The following is an 18,557-nucleotide window of genomic DNA, read 5'->3' as shown; positions in this document are numbered from 1 at the left end:
GAAGAGTGACCCTGGGGTCCCCGGGGCTGGGGGGAGTGACCGCGGGGTCCCCAGGGCGGGAAGAGTGACCGCGGGATCCCCAGGGCGGGAAGAGTGACCGCGGGGTCCCCAGGGCGGGAAGAGTGACCGCGGGGTCCCCAGGGCGGGAAGAGTGACCGCGGGGTCCCCAGGGCTGGGGGGAGTGACAGCGGGGTCCCCGGGGCTGGGGGGAGTGACCGCGGGGTCCCCGGGGCTGGAGGGGGTGACCGCGGGGTCCCCGGGGCTGGGGGGAGTGACCGCGGGGTCCCCGGGGCTGGAGGGGGTGACCGCGGGGTCCCCGGGGCTGGGGGGAGTGACCGCGGGGTCCCCGGGGCTGGGGGGAGTGACCGCGGGGTCCCCGGGGCTGGGGGGAGTGACCGCGGGGTCCCCGGGGTTGGGGGGGGTGACCGCGGGGTCCCAGCAGGGAGTGACCGCGGGGTCCCCGGGGCTGGGGGAGTGACCGCGGGGTCCCGGGGCTGGGGGGAGTGACCGCGGGGTCCCCAGTGCTGGGGGGAGTGACCGCGGGGTCCCCTGGGCTGGGGGGAGTGACCGCGGGGTTCCCGGGGCTGGAGGGGGTGACCGCGGGGTCCCCGGGGCTGGGGGGGGTGACCGCGGGGGTCCCAGCGGGGAGTGACTGCGGGGTCCTTGGGGCTGGGGGAGTGACCGCGGGGTCCCCGGGGCTGGGGGGGGTGACCGCGGGGTCCCCGGGGCGGGGGGGGTGACCGCGGGGTCCCCAGGGCGGGGGGGTGACCGCGGGGTCCCCAGGGCTGGGGGGAGTGACCGCGGGGGAGGGGGGAGGGCGTGGCCCGGGTGCAGGGTTGCTGCCAGGACTGGGGTCGCCCGGATCCTAAGCTCAGTCCCACGCTCGACTCCCACGGTGCTCAGAGGCCAGGGCCACCCTGGAGATGGGGTCAGCCAGGGTCAGTCAGGGGTCACCCTGGAGATGGGGTCAGCCAGAGGTCAGGGGTCACCCTGGCGACGGGAATCAGCCAGGGGTCAGCTAGGAGTCAATGTGGAGATGGGATCAGTCAGGGGTCATCCACAAGTCAGTCAGGGGTCAGGGGTCAACCTGGAGATGAGGTCAGCCAGAGGTCAGTCAGGGGTCACCCTGGAAATGGGTTCAGCCAGAGGTCAGCCAGGGGTCACCCTGGAGATGAGGTCAGTCAGGGGTTAGCCAGGGGTCAAGGGTCAACCTGGAGATGGGTCAGCCAGGGGTCACTCCAGAGATGGGCTCAGTCAGGAGTCAGCCAGGGGTCAGCCAGAGGTCAGTCAGGGTCAGCCGGGCCTCTCTCCTCTGCCCGCAGGGTCCCTCATCCAGGTGCCCATGAGTGAGAAGGGCAAGATCCCGCGGGGCCGCCTGGGGTCGCTGTCCCTGCGGAAGGAGGGCGAGCGGCAGTGCTTCCTGTTCTCCAAGCACCTCATCATCTGCACGCGGGGCTCCGGCGGGAAGCTGCACCTGACCAAGGTGAGGGGGGAGAGGGGGGAGCTGCACCTGACCCAGGTGAGGGGGGAGCTGCCCCTGACCAAGGTGAGGGGGGAGCTGCACCTGACCAAGGTGAGGGGGGAGAGGGGGGAGCTGCACCTGACTAAGGTGAGGGGGGAGAGGGGGGAGCTGCACCTGACCAAGGTGAGGGGGGGAGAGGGGGAGCTGCCCCTGACCAAGGTGAGGGGGGAGAGGGGGAGCTGCACCTGACCAAGGTGAGGGGGGGAGAGGGGGGAGCTGCCCCTGACCAAGGTGAGGGGGGAGAGGGGAAGCTGCACCTGACCAAGGTGAGGGGGGAGAGGGGGGAGCTGCCCCTGACCAAGGTGAGGGGGGAGAGGGGGGAGCTGCCCCTGACCAAGGTGAGGGGGGAGAGGGGGGAGCTGCCCCTGACCAAGGTGAGGGGGGAGAGGGGGAGCTGCCCCTGACCAAGGTGAGGGGGGAGAGGGGGAGCTGCACCTGACCAAGGTGAGGGGGGAGAGGGGGGAGCTGCCCCTGACCAAGGTGAGGGGGGAGAGGGGGGAGCTGCCCCTGACCAAGGTGAGGGGGGAGAGGGGGAGCTGCACCTGACCAAGGTGAGGGGGGAGAGGGGGAGCTGCACCTGACCAAGGTGAGGGGGGAGAGGGGGGAGCTGCCCCTGACCAAGGTGAGGGGGGAGAGGGGGGAGCTGCCCCTGACCAAGGTGAGGGGGGAGAGGGGGAGCTGCACCTGACCAAGGTGAGGGGGGAGAGGGGGGAGCTGCCCCTGACCAAGGTGAGGGGGGAGAGGGGAAGCTGCACCTGACCAAGGTGAGGGGGGAGAGGGGGGAGCTGCCCCTGACCAAGGTGAGGGGGGAGAGGGGGGAGCTGCCCCTGACCAAGGTGAGGGGGGAGAGGGGGAGCTGCACCTGACCAAGGTGAGGGGGGGAGAGGGGGGAGCTGCCCCTGACCAAGGTGAGGGGGGAGAGGGGAAGCTGCACCTGACCAAGGTGAGGGGGGAGAGGGGGGAGCTGCACCTGACCAAGGTGAGGGGGGAGAGGGGGAGCTGCACCTGACCAAGGTGAGGGGGGAGAGGGGGGAGCTGCCCCTGACCAAGGTGAGGGGGGAGAGGGGGAGCTGCACCTGACCAAGGTGAGGGGGGAGAGGGGGGAGCTGCCCCTGACCAAGGTGAGGGGGGAGAGGGGGAGCTGCACCTGACCAAGGTGAGGGGGGAGAGGGGGGAGCTGCCCCTGACCAAGGTGAGGGGGGAGAGGGGGGAGCTGCCCCTGACCAAGGTGAGGGGGGAGAGGGGGAGCTGCACCTGACCAAGGTGAGGGGGGAGAGGGGGGAGCTGCCCCTGACCAAGGTGAGGGGGGAGAGGGGAAGCTGCACCTGACCAAGGTGAGGGGGGAGAGGGGGGAGCTGCCCCTGACCAAGGTGAGGGGGGAGAGGGGGGAGCTGCCCCTGACCAAGGTGAGGGGGGAGAGGGGGGAGCTGCCCCTGACCAAGGTGAGGGGGGAGAGGGGGAGCTGCACCTGACCAAGGTGAGGGGGGAGAGGGGGGAGCTGCCCCTGACCAAGGTGAGGGGGGAGAGGGGAAGCTGCACCTGACCAAGGTGAGGGGGGAGAGGGGGGAGCTGCCCCTGACCAAGGTGAGGGGGGAGAGGGGGGAGCTGCCCCTGACCAAGGTGAGGGGGGAGAGGGGGGAGCTGCCCCTGACCAAGGTGAGGGGGGAGAGGGGGAGCTGCCCCTGACCAAGGTGAGGGGGGAGAGGGGGAGCTGCACCTGACCAAGGTGAGGGGGGAGAGGGGGGAGCTGCCCCTGACCAAGGTGAGGGGGGAGAGGGGGGAGCTGCCCCTGACCAAGGTGAGGGGGGAGAGGGGGGAGCTGCCCCTGACCAAGGTGAGGGGGGAGAGGGGGGAGCTGCCCCTGACCAAGGTGAGGGGGGAGAGGGGGAGCTGCACCTGACCAAGGTGAGGGGGGAGAGGGGGGAGCTGCCCCTGACCAAGGTGAGGGGGGAGAGGGGGGAGCTGCCCCTGACCAAGGTGAGGGGGGAGAGGGGGAGCTGCACCTGACCAAGGTGAGGGGGGAGAGGGGGAGCTGCACCTGACCAAGGTGAGGGGGGAGAGGGGGGAGCTGCCCCTGACCAAGGTGAGGGGGGAGAGGGGGGAGCTGCACCTGACCAAGGTGAGGGGGGAGAGGGGGGAGCTGCACCTGACCAAGGTGAGGGGGGAGAGGGGGGAGCTGCACCTGACCAAGGTGAGGGGGGAGAGGGGGAGCTGCACCTGACCAAGGTGAGGGGGGAGAGGGGGGAGCTGCCCCTGACCAAGGTGAGGGGGGAGAGGGGGGAGCTGCCCCTGACCAAGGTGAGGGGGGAGAGGGGGGAGCTGCCCCTGACCAAGGTGAGGGGGGAGAGGGGGAGCTGCACCTGACCAAGGTGAGGGGGGAGAGGGGGGAGCTGCACCTGACCAAGGTGAGGGGGGAGAGGGGGGAGCTGCCCCTGACCAAGGTGAGGGGGGAGAGGGGGGAGCTGCCCCTGACCAAGGTGAGGGGGGAGAGGGGGGAGCTGCCCCTGACCAAGGTGAGGGGGGAGAGGGGGGAGCTGCCCCTGACCAAGGTGAGGGGGGAGAGGGGGAGCTGCCCCTGACCAAGGTGAGGGGGGAGAGGGGGGAGCTGCCCCTGACCAAGGTGAGGGGGAAGAGGGGGAGCTGCCCCTGACCAAGGTGAGGGGGGAGAGGGGGGAGCTGCCCCTGACCAAGGTGAGGGGGGAGAGGGGGGAGCTGCACCTGACCAAGGTGAGGGGGGAGAGGGGGAGCTGCCCCTGACCAAGGTGAGGGGGGAGAGGGGGGAGCTGCCCCTGACCAAGGTGAGGGGGGAGAGGGGGAGCTGCCCCTGACCAAGGTGAGGGGGGAGAGGGGGGAGCTGCCCCTGACCAAGGTGAGGGGGGAGAGGGGGGAGCTGCCCCTGACCAAGGTGAGGGGGGAGAGGGGGGAGCTGCCCCTGACCAAGGTGAGGGGGGAGAGGGGGGAGCTGCCCCTGACCAAGGTGAGGGGGGAGAGGGGGAGCTGCCCCTGACCAAGGTGAGGGGGGAGAGGGGGGAGCTGCACCTGACCAAGGTGAGGGGGGAGAGGGGGAGCTGCACCTGACCAAGGTGAGGGGGGAGAGGGGGGAGCTGCCCCTGACCAAGGTGAGGGGGGAGAGGGGGGAGCTGCCCCTGACCAAGGTGAGGGGGGAGAGGGGGGAGCTGCCCCTGACCAAGGTGAGGGGGGAGAGGGGGGAGCTGCCCCTGACCAAGGTGGGCGGGGCCGGGCGGGGAGCTGCACGTGACCCAGGTGGGTGGGGCCAGGGGAGCTGCACGTGACCCAGGTGGGCGGGGCCAGGCGGGGAGCTGCACGTGACCCAGGTGGGCGGGTGGGGGCGGCCGGGCCTGGGCTCTCAGTGTCACTGCCCAGACCTCCCACACGGCACATGGCCCCCCTGAGCCTCCGTGTGCAGATCTACACAATGCGGGTGAGAACCCCTCCGTGGGAAAACCCTCCTCGATCCCCAGTGGGGGGCGTGTGGGAGGCAGCTGATCCAAGATTCTCTCCCCTCACTGATGTTGCTAAGAGACGGAACACCCATGGATGAAGTTAATAGAAATGCATTTTCAATGCCACTCGGAACGTAACACACCGTGGCTGCCCCGGTCACGGCCCCCCGGCCCCTGGTCGCTCTCTTACAGAACGGGGTGGTATCCCTCATTGAGTGCACCCTGCTGGAGGACCCCGAGAGCACGGAGGAGGAAGGTAGGCATGGGAGCTGCTCGTGCATTTACATGCGCATGTGCGCACGCAAATATACACGCACACACATATACACAGATATACACGCACGCACACAAATATACACTCACAGATGCACGCGCACACAGATGCACATGCACACACAAATATTCACAAATAGATATACACACGCACACACACAGATACACACGCACAGATATACATGCACACATGTACAGACACAGGTATACACATGCACACGCACACACAAATATACACACACAGAGATGCACACGCACACAGATGCATACGCACACACAGATATACACGCACGCACACATACACACTCACCCAAAGGCTGGGCCCGGTTGTGGGCCCAGGGAGGTGAGGGCTGGGGGGTGGAGGGGCCAGCGCCTTCCCTGGACCGGAAGCAGCCAGAGGCCTGTGCCCTGGACGCCCCGCCTCCCCGGCGGGCAGAGCGTTAGGGGTCCCGCCCCGCCCCGCCCCGCCCACTGGGCTGACTGGCTGCGTGTTTTGCACCCGAAGCCAAAGGGCCCGGCCAGGACATGGACCACCTGGACTTCAAGATCGGGGTGGAGCCCAAGGAGGCCCCGCCCTTCACCGTCATCCTGGTGGCCTCGTCCCGGCAGGAGAAGGCCGCCTGGACCAGCGACATCAGCCAGGTGAGCCGCGCCCGTTCCCGAGAGCCTGGGCCCCTCCGTCCCCGGGCCCCTCCGCCCCCGGGCCCCTCCGCCCCCGGGCCCCGCCGCCCCCGGGCCCCTCCGCCCCTGACCCCTCCGCCCCTGACCCCCCCCCCCCGCCCCTGGGCCCCTCCGCCCCTGACCCCTCCGCCCCTGACCCCCCCCCCCCCCGCCCCTGGGCCCCTCCGCCCCTGACCCCTCCGCCCCTGACCCCTCCGCCCCTGGCCCCACCCCCCCGCCCCTGGGATCCCCCCTCCGCCCCTGACCCCCCCCCCCCGCCCCTGGGCCCCTCCGCCCCTGACCCCTCCGCCCCTGGCCCCCCCCCCCGCCCCTGGGACCCTCCCTCCGCCCCTGGGACCCCCCCCCCCGCCCCCTGGGCTCCCCCCCGCCCCTGGGGCCCCCCCGCGCCTGGGCGGTTCCGATGGACAAGGCTTGTCCATCCCCTGGGCCGCCCGCCAAGCCGGGTCTGGGAACCCTGCCTCTGGGTCAGCCGCCCGGTGATGCATGTCAGGGCTGCGGCAGGAGCCGGGCTGGGGAGGGACCGGGAGTGCGGGCTGCAAAACTGGGGTCCAGGGGTCCCAGCCTTGACCTCCCACCGCACTGCCTGTCTGACGCACCCCAGTGACGTCCCCACTGCCACCACGTGCATCCTCAAACCAGAGGATTCTGGGATGTGACCCAGTACAGTGCCCCCTCTCTCCCTCCCCGCCCCCCGCCAAGGAGGAACCCTCTCCGGGCGGAAACAGGGGGGCCTGGGCAGAGGACAGTGAGAGGGGAAAGGTCACACACACACACACACACACACACACACACCGAGATGTAGCTTTTCTTTGGGTTCATGTGGGTACCTCCCATTCAAAGCAGACTGCCCAGCCTCAGTTTGTCCCCATTTTGCAGGTAGACAAACTGAGGCTCAGGCAGGTCGGGGGAACCCCCACTTCTGACCAACATTCACGGGTGTCTGTGCATCGACCCTGCCCCTGCCCGGATGGACGGACGGATGGCGCCCTTGGGGGCCGGGCCCCTGCGTCCCAGGGAGAGAGGGCCAGGCGCCCGGCTCTCGCTGGGGGGTGGGGGCGGGGCTCTGACGCGGGGCCCCTGTGCTTCCAGTGCGTGGACAACATCCGCTGCAACGGCCTCATGATGAACGCCTTCGAGGAGAACTCCAAGGTCACGGTGCCCCAGATGATCAAGTGAGTGCCCTGGCCCGTCGGCCAGCGCGGGGCCACGGGGCGCGGCGGGGAGGCGCAGCGGGGAGGCTGGGCCGGCGCGCTGGCTCCGACACCGGCTCTCGTCTTTGGGGTATTTGTTGTCTGTTCGGAGTTTATATCTGTTTGGGTTTTGGGAGAGAAAGCGGGGGGAGAGAGAGAGAGAGAGAGAGGGAGAGAGACATCCATGTGTTGTCCCACTCATGGATGGATGCGTTCGTTGCTTGATTCTTGTACGTGCTCTGACCGGGGACCGAACCCGCGACCTTGGAGTACGGGGACGACGCCCTAACCAACTGAGCCACGCGGTCAGGGCTAGTTCATGTCTGTTTGGAAGACGGCTTTGGCTCCGTGGATTTTTGCATGAGGCTGTTTAAAATGTAACATTAGAGCCCAGCTGGCCTGGCTCCGTGGTTGAGCGTCGACCTATGAACCAGGAGGTCAGGGTTCGATTCCTGCTCAGGGCACAGGCCCGGGTTGCGGGTTCCATTCCCAGTGTGGGGCGTGCAAGAGGCAGCCAATCCATGATTCTCTCTCATCGTTTTTTTAAGTATACATCTATACTCATAAAAGGGTAATATGCTAATTAGACCGGGAGACCTTCTGGACGTCCTTCTGGACAAAGCCATGATGGTGGGGCCGAGGCAGAGGCTGTTAGGGGCAATCAGGCCAGGAGGGGAGGGCAGTTGGGGGCGAACAGGCCGGCAAGGGGTGGCAATTGGGGGTGAGAAGGCCAGCGGGATGGGGGGGGTGGGCATTTGGGGGCAAGCAGGCCTGCAGGCAGAGTGGTTAGGGGCAATCAGGCAGGCAGGCAGGTGAGCAGTTAGGAGCCAGCGATGGCAAGGGGTCCCAGATTGGAGAGGGTGCAGGCTGGCACCGGGCCACTAGTGTGTGTGTATGTGTGTGTGTGTGTTTGTTTGTTTTTCAGAGAGTAGGGAGAGGGGAGAGAGAGAGAAACATCAGTGATGAGAGAGAATCATGGATCAGCTGCCTCCTGCACGCCCCACACTGGGGATCGAGCCTGCAACCTGGGCACGTGCCCTTGACCGGGAATCGAACCCAGGACCCTTCCGTCTGCAGGCTGCCGTTCTATCCACTGAGCCACATTGGCCAGGTCTCTCTCATCATTGATGTTTCTATCCCTCCCTCTCCCTTCCTCTCTGAAATCAATAAAAACGTTTTTAAAAAATAATAATAATAATGGCCAGTTTCTAAGAATATCGTTGCCAAAAATAAATAAATAAGTCGCAGCCCCTTCTTCCTCAGTGTCCTTCCCCCAAAGTTTTTCTTGTTCCGTGAGCAGCCAGTCCTTCAGCAGCCCGTCTGTCTGTCCGTCCCGTCTGTCTGTCCGTCCCGGCTGTCTGTCCGTCCCGGCTGTCTGTCCGTCCTGGCTGTCAGTGCCTCGGGAGACAGCGATGGGTGGGCCACAGCCAGCCCCCTGCCCCCCACCCCGGGAGCCCGTGGCGAGCCCCCGGTGTGACCTGGTGCCCCCCATCCCCCCACCCCCCCGCAGGTCGGACGCCTCGCTGTACTGTGACGACGTGGACATCCGCTTCAGCAAGACCATGAACTCCTGCAAGGTGCTGCAGATCCGCTACGCCAGCGTGGGCCGGCTGCTGGAGCGGCTCACCGACCTGCGCTTCCTGAGCATCGACTTCCTCAACACCTTCCTGCACTCCTACCGCGTCTTCACCTCCGCCGTCGTGGTCCTGGACAAGCTCATCGCCATCTACCGCCGGCCCATCAGCGCCATCCCCGCCAGGTGGGCGCTGCCTCCCGCCCTCCCCCCCCCCCCCCCCCCAGGAACCACGCGCTCTCTCCTGGGCCCCGGAGAGGCCAGCCGTGGCCTGAGCAGGGGAGCCGGGCACCCCCAGAACCAAGCGGAGCAGTGGGGGGGGGGGAGCACGGGGGGCCCTGACCTCTCTTCCCTCGGGCTCCCGGGTGGGGTCAGCTGCAGGCGGGCACCGGGCTCTGTCCTCCACGGCCTCACCGCTCAGCCGCTCCGTGAAGCTGGGCCCACCCTCTCCAAGGGCCAGCGTTCCACACCGTCCCCATTTGAGGGCCTGGCTCCGTGGCTGAGCGTCAACCTATGAACCAGGAGGTCACGGTTCAATTCCCGGTCAGGGCACATGCCCGGGTTGTGGGCTCGATCCCCAGCAGGGGGCGTGCAGGAGGCAGCCGATCCATGATTCTCTCTCATCGTTGATGTTTCTCTCTCTCTCCCTCTCCCTTCTTCTCTGAAATCAATACAAATATTTAAAGAAAGAAAAAGGAAGGGATGGAAGGAAGGAGACAGGGGATGTATTCCCGCTCTCTGAGCCCGCATCCTGCTCTGAGGAGGAGAGGGGTCCCTCCCTATGGGCACAGCCGGGCCGTTCAGCAAGGCGGGGTGGGGGGGTGGGGGGGTGGGGAGCGGCAGGCCTGAGCCTGTGACGCGCCCCCCACCGAGGCCCGGAGAGGAGTCTGTGGCTGAGCGGGTGCCTGCACCCGGGGCCCTGGTCTCGCTGAGCCCACTGGTGCCCGGCCGTCCGAGGTTGGGGGACAGTGTGGGCGCTGTGCTCCCCGTCCCCCCAGGCACGACATGGGGCTGGAGCTGGCGCTCCCCGCCTGCACCCACTGTCCACCGGCTCGGGCCCCACGGGCAGCTCTGACCTCGGCATCAGCCCCCCAGGGGCCCTGCGAGCAGGAGAGACCCCGGGGGCCCAGCAGGCACCACGCCGACCGACCTCCCTCCCCCCCCCCCCGCAGGTCGCTGGAGCTCCTGTTCGCCAGCGGCCAGAACAACAAGCTGCTGTACGGGGAACCCCCCAAGTCCCCGCGCGCCACCCGCAAGTTCTCCTCGCCGCCCCCGCTGTCGCTCACCAAGACGTCCTCGCCCAGCCGCCGGCGCAAGCTGTCCCTCAACATCCCCATCATCACGGGCGGCAAGGCCCTGGACCTGGCCACGCTCGGCTGCGGCTCCAACGGCTACTCCCCCGGCTTCTCGGCCGTGGCGCCCCTCGGCAAGGCCGCGCTGGACACCGGCAAGCTCTGCCTGTCCGGCGGCTTCGCCAGCAAGATCGCCGACGAGGCCGAGGCGGCCGCCGAGAAGCCGGAGGAGCCCCCGGCCCCCGGCAAGCAGAGTGAGTGCACACGTGGGACCCCACCTCGGCCCCGGGGGGGGGGGGCAGGCGGAGGCGGGGGCCCTCTGAGTCCCTGGGGTGTCCGTCTCCACAGGGGACACATCCGGGGCCAGGCTACAGTCACCACCAGACCTGGTCCCGCCCCCCAGATTGGGGGTGTGTGCATGCGAGTGTGTGTGCATGGGGGCCGGGTCTGGGAGGAGAGGGGTATGTACATGTATGTGCCCGTGTGCACACATACTTATGTGTGTGCTCATGTGTGTGTTTTGTATGTGTGTGCATGTGCGCATGTCTGTGTATGGCAGTGTGTGCATGCATGTGTTTGTGTGTGTTAGTGTGCTTTGTATGTTCATGTTTGTGTGTGCTTGATCATGTGTGTTCATGTTTGCATGTGTGCTTGTTCATGTGTGTGCTGTGTGTGCATGAGTATTCATGGTTGTGTGTGTTTGTGTGTGCATGTGTGTGCACACATGTTGGACACCGCTTTCTAAGGAGAAGGCCTGGCGTCCCGTGAGCTCTCTAACGCGTCCAGGTGCAACTCCACTCGCTCTGTAGTTGAGGAAACTGAGGGCCGGGGAGGCCGCTTTCTGAGCAGGACCCCCACGCAGGAGCCGATCTCTCAGTGTCCCCCGTCAGCTCCCCCCAAAGTGCGTGACCACGAGTCTCCCTGCGATGGGGGAGCCAGGCCCCGGGGCCCAAGGCGCTTCTCACACACCCTCGCCGCTCCCAGTGCGGCGTGGACCAGCCGGGGCGCCCCTGGGGGCCTGTCAGACACGCAGGCCCCGGCCCGGCCCGGCCCTCTGCTCAGACTCTGCCGCCGGCGCGCTCCAGGGGTGCCCGGCAGGTGTGAGGGGCCCCGGGAGGAGGGCAGAGCCGCCGGGAGGTCACGGCGCCCGGTCCCACATGCGAGGGCGGAGGGGCCCGAGGGAGCCGCTCGGCCTTCCCCCACGGCGAATCCCACGCGAATTCTGTTTCATCCGTAACTGCAGGCCCGAATCCAAAGACCGGGGACCGGCTGGGAGACGTGAGGCCGTCTCCGCCCCTCCCAGGCGCCGAGGTCTCCGTGCGGGAGGAGTCGGACACGGAGCAGAACCTGAGTGACGAGGCCGAACCCGAGACCCCGCCCACCAAATCCCCGACGACACCCAAGCCCGTCAAGAGCAAACATCCCTCAGGTACCGCTCAGCAGAGGGCGTGCGGGGCCGGGCAGGGACCAGGGGGCCGAGCCCAGGGGAGAGAGAGAGAGAGAGAGAGAGAGAGAGAGAGAGAGAGCAAGTGCGTGCCAGTGGGCCCCACGCCCCGTAACCCGGGGTGACCATGGGGGGCTGGGCGGGTCCTGCTCTTACACCCGGCAGTCATCCCTGGACCAGGCAGGATGCGCAACACGCCCCACAGGGGACGGGAGGGCCCGCACCCAGGGCCACTCCTGGGAGCCCCCTCGAGGGGCCAGGTTACTCCCATTTTCCTTTTTTTCCTTTTTTCTTCTATTTCAGAGGGAAGAAAGGAGGAGGGAGAGAGAGATAGAAACATCCATGATGAGAGAGAATCACTGATCAGCTGCCTCCTGCACGCCCCACACTGGGGATGGAGCCCGCAACCCGGGCATGTGCCCTGATGGGGACTTGAACTGTGACTTCCTGGTTCACAGGTCGATGCTCAACCACTGAGCAACACAGGCCGGGCCTAACAGTCATTATTGATAGCATCTGCAGACACAGAGCTTTTTGTACGGTCCCAGTACCTCCTTTCACCTTCACGTCCCTCCTTGAGGGGGGTCCTACCCCCACTATCCAGAGATTGCCTACTGAGAACAGAGAGGTTAAGTAGCTACCCGAGGCCACACAGCACGGAGGGGAGGACGCGACTGCAGGGCTCTGTATCCCGCCATGCCCGGCCTGTGCCCGGCTGGATCTCAGCGGCGACTGGGTCGGGGAGATGGAGAAGGCGGAGGGGGTGGCGCTGGGGTGGGCCGGGGTCGGGGGGTGCAGAGCACACGCCCTGGGACCCTGGCCTTCCTTCCTCCCCAGAGTTCCCCCTCTTTTCCTACAACAACGGGGTGGTCATGCGGTCCTGTCGCGAGCTGGACAACAGCCGCAGCGGCCTGTCGGCCGCCTCCGCCTTCGCCATCGCCACCTCGGGCGCCAACGAGGGCACCCCCAACAAGGAGAAGTACCGGAGGCTGTCCCTGGCCAGCACAGGTGCGGGGCGGGGGCTCGGCTCACGGCGGGGTGGGGGGGCCCTTCCTGCCGCCACCGGCTCTCCTCGTGCGCAGCCTGTGCCCAGAGGGAGGCCCGCAACCTACGGGCCCGGTCACCCCCTCCCACCCGCGCACGTGGGGGCCCCCGGTGGGCGGGGATGTCAGCCGTCCCATCAGACGGGAGGAGCCGCCCAGCCCGCCAGCCCCGGGGCAGGAGGTGAGGCGCGTGGGAGGCCGGCTCAGTGTCCCCGTGACCCTCTGCCCTCTGCCGCCAGGCTTCCCCCCGGACCAGAGGAACGGGGACAAGGAGTTCGTGATCCGCAGGGCGGCCACCAACCGCGTGCTGAATGTGCTGCGGCACTGGGTGTCCAAGCATGCGCAGGTGGGCGGGGATGGGTGGGCGGGGCCGGGCACTGGGTGTCCACGCATGCGCAGGTGGGCGGGACCAGGCACAGGTGGGCGGGGCCGGGCACTGGGTGTCCACGCATGCGCAGGTGGGCGGGGCACTGGGTGTCCATGAACGCGCAGGTGGGCGGGGCCGGGGACAGGTGGGCGGGGCTGGGCACTGGGTGTCCACCAACGCGCAGGTGGGCGGGGCCGGGGACAGGTGGGCGGGGCTGGGCACTGGGTGTCCACGAACGCGCAGGTGGGCGAGGCCGGGGACAGGTGGGCGGGGCCGGGGGTGGGGGGTACCCCGGACGGTGGAGATGGGGACTGGTGGTGGGCCGGGCCTGGCGCAGGCTGGGGACAGGGGGGTGGGCACAGATCTGGGGAGAGGGGGCGGCGGGGGCAGTGGGAGGGGAAGCCAGGGCACCAGCTGCCGTCTCAGACCCCGGGGAGGGGACCAGGGACATTCAAGGGCAGGTGCACCCCAGCCTCCAGGACGTGGGAAGCCGGGCTGGCTGGGCTCCTGTCTCTTGGGATGCAAGGAAGGTCTGCACCTCCCAGGACCCCGGCCCAGGCTCAGCCTCCCAGGCACAGGCAGCCGCGCCTTGTACCTTTCACGGGGAGGTCTGCGGGCGCCGCTGGGGCCCCGCCAGGCCCCGTGAGAAGGGAGTGAGGGGGCGCCTCCGCGGGTGGGACTGGAAACCACCGCCGCTTCCCCGGGCCTGAGCCGGGACCCCGCGGGCAGCTGGGACGGAGTGGCCACAGCCCGGCGCCTCTCTCGCAGGACTTCGAGACCAACAAGGAGCTCAAGAGCAAGGTGGTGGGCTTCCTGGAGGAGGTGACGCGCAACCCCGAGCTGCTGACCCAGGAGCGGAAGGCGGCCGCCAACATCGTGCGGTGGGGCCCGGGGCTGGAAGAGCCGGGGGGCTGGGGAGGGCTGGGATTAGCCAGCCGCTGACCCACGGGGGTGGCCAGCAGCCGGGGCGGTCACCCCTGGAGCAGCCAGGCAGGACAGCCTGGGAGAGATGGGGCCTGGAGGCAAGGTGGGTGCAGGCAGCTCATCTCCCCGCCTGGCCCCCAGGACGCTGACGCAGGAGGACCCCGGGGACAACCAGATCACGCTGGAGGAGATCACGCAGCTGGTGAGCCGGGCCGCTGCCCCCCAGCACCCCTACCCAGAGCCTGCTCCCAGCCCCAGGGTGGCACGGGGGAGGGGGGGTCTCATGCTGGAACCCACCCTCGCCGCTGGGGCGGGAAGGAGCTGCACAGACGGCTCCTCGCACACTGGCGGTGGGAGAAGGGGTCACCCTGCACCTCCCTGCAGGGGAGCGGCCACCCTGGGCCCCCCTCCCGATGGGGTCCGGCTGGACTCTGCACCCTGGAGGGCAAAGGCCTGAGACTTCCCCACCGAGTGCCCTGAGCTGCCCGGGCCCTGGGAGCCCGTGAGCGGCCCGACCCGCTTGCAGGAGCCCCGGTGGCTCAGAGCGCCTTCTTGCTGTGAGGGTTCCCCCTACCCTGCGAAAGGGGGAGCAGGCTGTACCCCCGCCCCCCGCCTCTGCTCCCAGGCTCACCCTCTTTCCTAGGCCCCAGCAAAGGGAGCAGAGGGAGCCCTGGCTGGTGTGGCTCAGTGGATAGAGCGTCGGCCTGCGGACTGAAGGGTCCCGGGTTAGAGTCCAGTCAAGGGCACATGCCAGGGTTGCGGGCTCGATCCCCAGTGTGGGGCGTGCAGGAGGCAGCTGATCCATGGTTCTCTCTCATCATGATACTTCTCTCTCTCCCTCTCCCTCTTCCTTCCTCTCTGAAGTCAATAAAGATACATTTTTTTAAAAGAATGTAGGTTATAAAAGAAGGGGGGAGCCGAGGGGGCAGCCTGCCCCTCCTGCCCAGCCCCCTTCTCCCAGCCAGGCCTCCCCACCCCCACCCCGGGCTCTTGGCCCCGACAGGCCAGCCCTCCTGGGCCCTCCTCTCCCATCTGGTCTGCCAGGCGGGGCCCCCCCAGTCTGTGGAGATCCCCAGGGGCTAAGCGGGGCTACGCAGGGCTAACGGGGACCTGCCCCCTCAGGCCGCGGGCGTGAAGGCCGAGCCCTTTGAGAGCCACTCTGCCCTGGAGATTGCGGAGCAGCTGACCCTGCTGGACCACCTGGTCTTCAGGAAGATCCCTTACGAGTGAGTGGGTGGGGCGGGTGCCGGCTCCCCTCCCCCACGCCCCCGAATGACAGCCTCAGCAGCCAAGGGATCAGGAGGGCCACCTGACCGCCCCCCCACCCCCCGTCCTGGGGGCCCTCCCGTCTCCCGCAGGGAGTTCTTCGGACAAGGCTGGATGAAACTGGAGAAGAACGAGAGGACCCCCTACATCATGAAAACCACGAAGCATTTCAACGACGTGAGTGTGGGCGATGGCCGTCCTCTCTCTCTGGCTTGGCCCCGGCAGGACCCGCGAGGGGCTGGGGGGAGAACGGACACCCCCCCCCCCCGCACCCCCTTCCCTGCACCCCCTCCCCCCGCCACATCTTGCTCCTCTGAGCAGCTTCCTGGTGAGACCGCCCGCGTGAGGGAAGCAGATTTGGGGGGACAGGGATGCGGGCCCCTTGCTGTGCTCACTTTTTTATTTAATACATTTTTATTGATGTCAGAGAGGAAGGGAGAGGGAGAGAGAGAAACATCCATCGTGGATTGGCCGCCTCCTGCACGACCCACACTGGGGATCGAGCCCGCAGCCCAGGCCTGTGCCCTGACCGGGAATCGAACCGTGACCTCCTGGTTCCTAGGTCGACGCTCAGCCACTGAGCCACGCCAGCCAGGCATCTATTACACTTTTCAGTACAGTGAGGGGAGCTTAGAAAAAAAGGGACGTTACGTATATTAAAAGGTGGGTTCCTTACGGTCAAGTTAGCTACAGCGGCAGCAAGGACAGCAGCGAAACCCAGGATTTCAGTGGGGAGGCATTCTAAGACGTGAAAAATAAAATATATTTTTATTGATTTCAGAGAGGGAGGGAGAGGGAGAGAGAGAGAAACATCCATGATGAGAGAGAATCATGGATCGGCTGCCTCCGGCACTCCCCACACTGGGGATCGAGCCCGCAACCCAGGCCAGCTTTTCCGTTTCTTTCCTGGCGGGTTAACCGTGGCCTGAGACCGCGTTTCATCTCCTGGCACAGCCATTTCTGCTGTTGCCGGTCCCTCTGGCGTCAGGTCCTCTGTCTGCCTGACCTCCTTCGGGGCCAGCACCCGGGCGAGGCAAGCCGGTGCCCAGGGGCCGGAACCCAAGGGGCCGCCACCCCCCATGGCTCCAATGCAGGCCCCTAAGACCGTGACTCTCGTTCGGGGATTAGCTAGCACGCCTCTCGGATGGCCCATTTAGGATAACGTGCGTCTCATGCATTGCTTTTGGAAAACAGCATCTCACCCTGGCTGGTGTGGCTCAGTGGATAGAGCGTCGGCCCTCGGATGGAGGGGTCCCAGGTTCGATTCCGGTCGGGGGCTCATGCCCGGGATGAGGGCTCGATCCCCAGTGGGGGGCGTGCAGGAGGCAGCCGATCCACGATTCTCTCTCATCATGGATGTTGCTCTCTCTCCCTCTCCCTTCCTCTCTAAAATCAATAAAAATATATTTTTTAAAAAGAGCCCTGACCGGTTTAGCTCAGTGGATAGAGCGTCGGCCTGCGGACTAAAGGGTCCCAGGTTCGATTCCGGTCAAGGGCATGTACCTTGGTTGCGGGCACATCCCCAGTGGGGGCTGTGCAGGAGGCAGCTGATGGATGTTTCTCTCTCATCGATGTTTTCTCTCTGTAAAAATCAATAAAAATAGCCAAAACCGGTTTGGCTCAGTGGTTAGAGCCCCGGCCCTCAGACTGAAGGGTCCTGGGTTCGATTCCGGTCAAGGGCATGTACCTTGGTTGCGGGCACATCCCCAGTGGGGGCTGTGCAGGAGGCAGCTGATGGATGTTTCTCTCTCATCGATGTTTCCTCTCTGTAAAAATCAATAAAAATAGATTTTAAAAAAGAAGAAGAAAAATGGTATCTTTCCATTTCCATTTGGGAATCTGACCTTTTTCTTCATTATTCAAACCTATGATAGCCTTCAGTGACTGTGTTTGTTTGTTTGTTTTTCGTATCCCATCCTACCTACAGCCCAGGTAATTCAGATTCCAGCCGGTAGTTTGAAGATCATCTGTTTTCATTGTATTGTCTTTTTTTTTTTAAATATATTTTTATTGATTTCAGAGAGGAAAGAAGAGGGAGAGAGAGTTAGAAACATCCATGATGAGAGAGAATCATGGATCGGCTGCCTCCTGCACACCCCCTACTGGGGATCAAGCCCGCAACCCGGGCGTGTGCCCTTGACCGGAATCGAACCCGGGACGCTTCAGTCCGCAGGCCGACGCTCTATCCACTGAGCCACACCAGCCAGGCTCATTGTGCCTTCTCATTGGCCTTTCTCGTCCTGAGGAAAGCTGCTCCTGTCTGTCTGTGGACAGGATGTCAGCTGTCCCTCAGCCTTCGCTCGGGATCTTCAGAGCGTCTGCAGGTCACGGTGACCCGTCCTCTTGACGACACTCAATCCTCTCCCCCTTCTTTCTTGTCTCACCGCGTGGGCTTCAAGATCAGTAACCTGATTGCTTCCGAAATCATCCGGAACGAGGACATCAGCGCCCGGGTGAGCGCCATCGAGAAGTGGGTGGCCGTGGCCGACATCTGCCGCTGCCTGCACAACTACAACGCCGTGCTGGAGATCACGTCCTCCATGAACCGCAGCGCCATCTTCCGGCTGAAGAAGACCTGGCTCAAAGTCTCCAAGCAGGTGTGGGCGGCGGCTGGCGCCTGGGGCTGGGCTGGGGCTGGGGCTGGGGCTGGGCTGGGGCTGGGGCTGGGGTTGGGGTTGGACTGGGGCTGGGGCTGGGGCTGGGGTTGGGCTGGGGCTGGGGCTGGGCTGGGGTTGGGGCTGAGGTTGGGCTGGGGCTGGGCTGGGGTTGGGCTGGAGCTGGGTTGGGGATGGGTTGGGGATGGGGGTGGGCTGGGCTGGGCCAGGCTGGGGCTGGGCTGGGGTTGGGCTGGGGCTGGGCTGTGGGCTGGGGCTGGGCTGGGGCTGGGGCTGGGTTGGGGCTGGGGCTGGGTTGGGGATGGGTTGGGGATGGGGGTGGGCTGGGCTGGGGCTGGGTTGGGGCTGGGGCTGGGTTGGGGATGGGGGTGGGCTGGGCTGGGCCAGGCTGGGGCTGGGCTGGGGCTGGGGCTGGGGCTGGGGTTGGGGCTGGGTTGGGGCTGGGGCTGGGGCTGGGCTGGGGCTGGGGCTGGGTTGGGGCTGGGTTGGGGCTGGGTTGGGGCTGGGCTGGGGCTGGGCTGGGGCTGGGGCTGGGGCTGGGGCTGGGTTGGGGCTGGGCTGGGGCTGGGGCTGGGGCTGGGCTGGGGCTGGGCTGGGCTGGGCCAGGGCAGGGCGTTCAGGGCGCTGGACACTGGTCAGCCGTAGGTGGACGGAGGGCAGGGTGGGGGCCAGCACTCCCGGGTACGACGGAGAACCTCTCCTCCTGCCTCGCCTGGGACCAGGGAGCAGCCCACAGTGCGGCCCAGGAGCCGGGCGTGTGTAATGCCCCCACGTGAAGAATGAATACCCCAAAGTGGGGACTATGAGGCCGGGACTCTGGGTCCCCACAGTCTTCTCCTAGAGCTGGGACCGGCGTGGGGCTCCGCGGGGACCGGCCCCCAGCCCCTCAGGACCCGAGCTCCC

The 18,557-nt window shown here is 66.7% G+C and overlaps 1 protein-coding gene across 1 annotated transcript in view; it reads left to right on the top strand.

Annotated features, from left to right (window-relative positions):
• Positions 1-18,557, top strand: part of RASGRF1 (Ras protein specific guanine nucleotide releasing factor 1) — a 60,833-nt gene that overhangs the window by 33,796 nt on the left and 8,480 nt on the right. Inside the window, exons 10-23 of the mRNA XM_054713415.1 lie at positions 1,323-1,483; positions 5,179-5,242; positions 5,765-5,901; positions 7,030-7,112; positions 8,641-8,889; positions 9,876-10,249; positions 11,299-11,424; positions 12,277-12,447; positions 12,722-12,828; positions 13,618-13,730; positions 13,915-13,975; positions 14,896-14,999; positions 15,132-15,216; positions 17,439-17,636. Coding sequence (XP_054569390.1) covers positions 1,323-1,483; positions 5,179-5,242; positions 5,765-5,901; positions 7,030-7,112; positions 8,641-8,889; positions 9,876-10,249; positions 11,299-11,424; positions 12,277-12,447; positions 12,722-12,828; positions 13,618-13,730; positions 13,915-13,975; positions 14,896-14,999; positions 15,132-15,216; positions 17,439-17,636 — 2,033 coding nt within the window. The remainder of the gene's footprint in view (positions 1-1,322; positions 1,484-5,178; positions 5,243-5,764; positions 5,902-7,029; positions 7,113-8,640; positions 8,890-9,875; positions 10,250-11,298; positions 11,425-12,276; positions 12,448-12,721; positions 12,829-13,617; positions 13,731-13,914; positions 13,976-14,895; positions 15,000-15,131; positions 15,217-17,438; positions 17,637-18,557) is intronic.

The sequence above is a fragment of the Eptesicus fuscus genome, chromosome 25 (assembly GCF_027574615.1).
Source record: "Eptesicus fuscus isolate TK198812 chromosome 25, DD_ASM_mEF_20220401, whole genome shotgun sequence".
Lineage (NCBI taxonomy): Eukaryota > Metazoa > Chordata > Mammalia > Chiroptera > Vespertilionidae > Eptesicus > Eptesicus fuscus.
Note: the sequence above shows the minus strand (reverse complement) of the source record. Positions and strands in the feature narration are given on the sequence as shown.